This window comes from Phalangium opilio, unplaced genomic scaffold (assembly GCF_054372755.1).
Source record: "Phalangium opilio isolate 3A_F unplaced genomic scaffold, DU_Popi_V2 ptg000200l_1, whole genome shotgun sequence".
Lineage (NCBI taxonomy): Eukaryota > Metazoa > Arthropoda > Arachnida > Opiliones > Phalangiidae > Phalangium > Phalangium opilio.
This window is the reverse complement of record NW_028324213.1, coordinates 309,854-313,511: the sequence shown is the minus strand read 5'-3', so window position 1 is coordinate 313,511 and position 3,658 is coordinate 309,854. Positions and strand designations below refer to the sequence as shown.

Genomic DNA, 3,658 nt, shown 5'->3' with positions numbered 1-3,658 from the left:
TGAAAATAAGCGCCTTGCGCTAGCGGGAGTAGTGGCTTAAATGGAGACCGGCGATATAGACAATTAGATCTGGAAGAGTGATTTAAACATGTTTAAAACTAGTTTTTTTTGTGTTTTTTTACTGTTTTTTTCTACTTGTTTAAAAAACAGTTTAAAACAAAAAATCGTGTTTTAAACAATAAAAAACACAACTTTTGTTTTTTTTTAAAAAAACATAATTTTTGCCAACCCTGCCTTCGAAGCTAAACATACTGCCATCCATCCTATCACCTCGCAGAATGCCAATTCACGCAATCCAGGACGAGCCAAACATAGAGAGGATACTCGAGAAACATTCCGAGCTCTTCACACCTGGGCTGGGGAAAGTCAAGAATATCGAAGCCCATCTGCACGTAAAACCAGAAGCCAAGCCGAAGTTTTGTAAAGCACGCACAATCCCATACGCTCGCAAAGACGCCGTCGAAAAAGAACTTCGTCGGATGGAAGCAGAAGGAATCATCGAGAAGATAGACTACTCAGCATATGCATCTCCGATTGTAACCGTTCAAAAACCAAACGGCGGGATAAGAATCTGCGCGGACTTCAAATCCACTCTCAACCCGATGCTGAATATTGACACGTACCCGCTCCCAAGGGCCGAAGAAATATTCGCTACGCTGGCCGGTTGCCGATTCTTTTCCAAGCTAGATCTGAAGGAAGCGTATAATCAGATACAGTTAGACGAGGAATCCAGAAAATACGCCGTAATAAACACCACACTGGGATTATTCCGCTTCAACCGCCGCCCCTTTGGCGTAGCAGTTTCGACAAATCTTCCCATATGCCGGACACTTAGTTCGCTCATGGGCCTTATGACAGAACCGGCAGTCTTGTACGAGGATAGAACGACTGTGTCTGTCCTGGTCGTAGCGACTGCTCTTGGTCGTAGACGGTTGATGTCGGGACCCTATCGTCGGTGGTCGCTCTTTGTGACTAAGCTTACGACCGTGTCGTGTGATTGCATCGACGTTCTCCTCCTTGGGTACTACAGTTCCATCGGACCAGCTTCTCATCTGCTGCGCCATTGTTTCTGTCGCCTGACATACTTGAACCGCCCGAGTGAGTGTGAGGTTTACCTCTGCCAGCAATGTACGTCTCACTTTCTGATCAGTGATGCCGTTTACTACTTGATCCCGGATGAGAGATTTTTCTAAATCTCCGAAATTACAGGATTTGACCTTGAGTCTCAAGTCGCCGACGAACTGGGTGATGCCTTCGCCCGGCTTTTGCATCCGACTGCGAAAGATGAACCGCTCGTTGGTTTCATTTTTCCTTGGAGTGCAGTACGTTTCGAACTTCGCTAGCGTGTTCGTATAAGTCTTCCGATCGTTACCATCCTCCCCTGAGAATGTGAATGTGTTAAAAACGTCGATGGCTTCCTGACCGGCGATGTGCAGGAACAGGGAGAGTTTCTGTGTGTCGCGACGGCCGTCCCCGGAGGCTATTGCAGCTTCGAACAACTCAAACCGTTGTCGAAAGTCCCGCCACAACTTGTCGGCGTTCCCAGTGAACGAGAGTTCCGGTGAAGCTTTCAGTCCGTCCATAGGTGAGCGAATAGGTGTCTATTCTGACACCATGTACTGTTTCCCTAAGCTACTGTGAAGCTAGTCCTAACATAGCAAAGACTCAGGTTGTTGTTAGATAAAACTCATGTTTATTAGTCCGCAACCCAGACAACTCTGCTAGATGTTTATTACATTCGTCGTAAAGAAACCTCGCATAGATTATACGATAGGTCAAAGTGTACAAAGATAAGATTAATATTAATTGTTTTTTTAACATGATTGGCTTAAAAATAATGAAGATGATTTTTAACTATCAATACAGAGAGAGACTCCCTTCTCTAGGAATCTTCCCTCTAACCATAGTAGGTTTCCTTCTAAAGAAGGTAAATTCTTCTTCAGAGCAAGCGCCTTCTTTTCCAAAGAAGAAAAAAATTTCTTCTACGGAGGGTAACCTACAGTTGAGAAGGGTGCACACCACTTCCTACCTTAGACCGTCAGCCTCTCTGAGTTACTCACCCCCTTCTCCTCTCCTGCACCTCTACTCTTGGACGGGGAAGAGGACAGAGAAAACTTTTCAAACAGGTTCTGAGAAGGTGAAGCGGGATTTGCCGGTGTCGCCTCTGTGTCGTAGAAGGGAAAGATTGGAAGCGAGAAGAAATCGCGAAAGGCCCACCACTGGTCTGAGGTGACTTTCGTTTCCAAGTTGAGTGGCCGAGTGGTCTAAGGCCCTGGTTTTAGGCACCAGTCTCTTCGGGGGCGTGGGTTCGAATGCCACCTCTACCAGCCTATTTTGTAATATAGGATTAATAATATGAAGCTTTTGCTTATTAGTCAGAGGTGACTTTTTCCAGTTACAGTGGACGAGTGGTCTAAGGCGTTGGTTTAAGGCACCAATCTCTTCGGGGGCGTGGGTTCGAATCCCACCTCTCTCAACCTATTTTGTTCTCTAGTATTAATAATATGAAGCTTTTGCTTATTAGTCTGAGTTGGTTTTTATTTTCAGGTAGAGTGGCCGAGTGGTCTAAGGCGCCGGTTTTAGGTACTGGTCTTTTCGGTGGCGTGGGTTCGAATCCCACTTCTATCAGCCTATTTTGATTTCTAGGATTAATAATATGAACCTTTGCTTATTGGTCTGAGGTGCTTTTGATTTCAGTTAGAGTGGCCGAGTGGTCTAAGGCGCTAGTTTTAGGCAACAGTCTCTAAAGAGTCGTGGGTACGAGTCCCACCTCTATTAGCCTATTTTGTTTTCTACGATTAATAATATGAAGCTTTTGCTCAATAGTCTGAGGTGACTTTTGTTTCCAGGTAGAGTGGCCGAGTGGTCTAAGGCGTTGGTTTAAGGCACCAATCTCTACGAAGGTGTGGGTTCTAGTCCCAACTCTATCAGCCTATTGCCTCTCCGAGTTACGTATGTCACGGAGAGGTTCCAATTTCGACGTGTCTATCTGTGTGTGTGACTGTCTCTTGTTATTGACTTACACCCCAGGGGACCGCGTTCGCAGTTTGAAAATCGGAGCAAACGTGTTCTCAAATTCCGGACCGCATTGACAGTTCCCGGAAATTTGGAAAATTATATTCCACTTGCAATGGCTATTACTCCATTGCCTGTCTAACAACTCTGATCATTTGTCCACCCCACATGGACAGCAGTCTGTACTTACTGGCTTCTAAACACCGCAATCTTCTATTCTTTGTCCATTCCACATGGACGCCAGTCTGTACATACTGGTTTCTACTCCATCCATTAAGATGCACGCGGCGATCGGCTAGGGTTAAGAGAAACGTCTAGCCTTCCAATGGCGGGGTCTTCCTCCTAAGGTTCACGCAATTGGGATGTTCTTATCTACAGCTGCGATTCGAATTTGAGTAAGGTGAAGCAACAGGAGTTTGCTTCTTCCCGTACAAAAATTTACGGCTGCATTTTGCTGTTATTTAGATTTTTTAGAATCTGCAATATATTGCAAATAAACTGGAATATTCTGGAAAAATACTAGAATAAACCTGAAAAAGGTTCAACTTCAGACAAAGTTAAGATGCATTCCAGAGAGCAATGCAGAACATTTTAGACGTTTTGCAGAAAAAATATCTTCCGTTGGAAAACTCAGTACAGCAGT

The 3,658-nt window shown here is 44.8% G+C and overlaps 1 protein-coding gene and 1 non-coding gene across 2 annotated transcripts; one reads left to right on the top strand and one right to left on the bottom strand.

Annotated features, from left to right (window-relative positions):
- Positions 1–764: 764 nt before the first annotated feature.
- LOC149621752 (uncharacterized) lies at positions 765–1,583 on the bottom strand. Its single transcript, XM_089853623.1, has one exon. The coding sequence runs from the start codon at positions 1,581–1,583 to the stop codon at positions 765–767; it is 819 nt and encodes a 272-aa protein (XP_089709749.1).
- Positions 1,584–2,546: 963 nt separating this feature from the next.
- On the top strand, positions 2,547–2,628 carry TRNAL-UAG (transfer RNA leucine (anticodon UAG)). Its single transcript is given in 2 exon segments — positions 2,547–2,584; positions 2,594–2,628. It is a non-coding gene; the product is annotated as a tRNA-Leu (tRNA).
- The last annotated feature ends 1,030 nt before the right edge of the window (positions 2,629–3,658 follow it).

Coding starts and splice junctions, on each gene's coding strand:
- LOC149621752 (XM_089853623.1), bottom strand. CDS start 1,583: ATGGACGGACTGAAAGCTTCACCGGAACTCTCGTTCACTGGGAACGCC.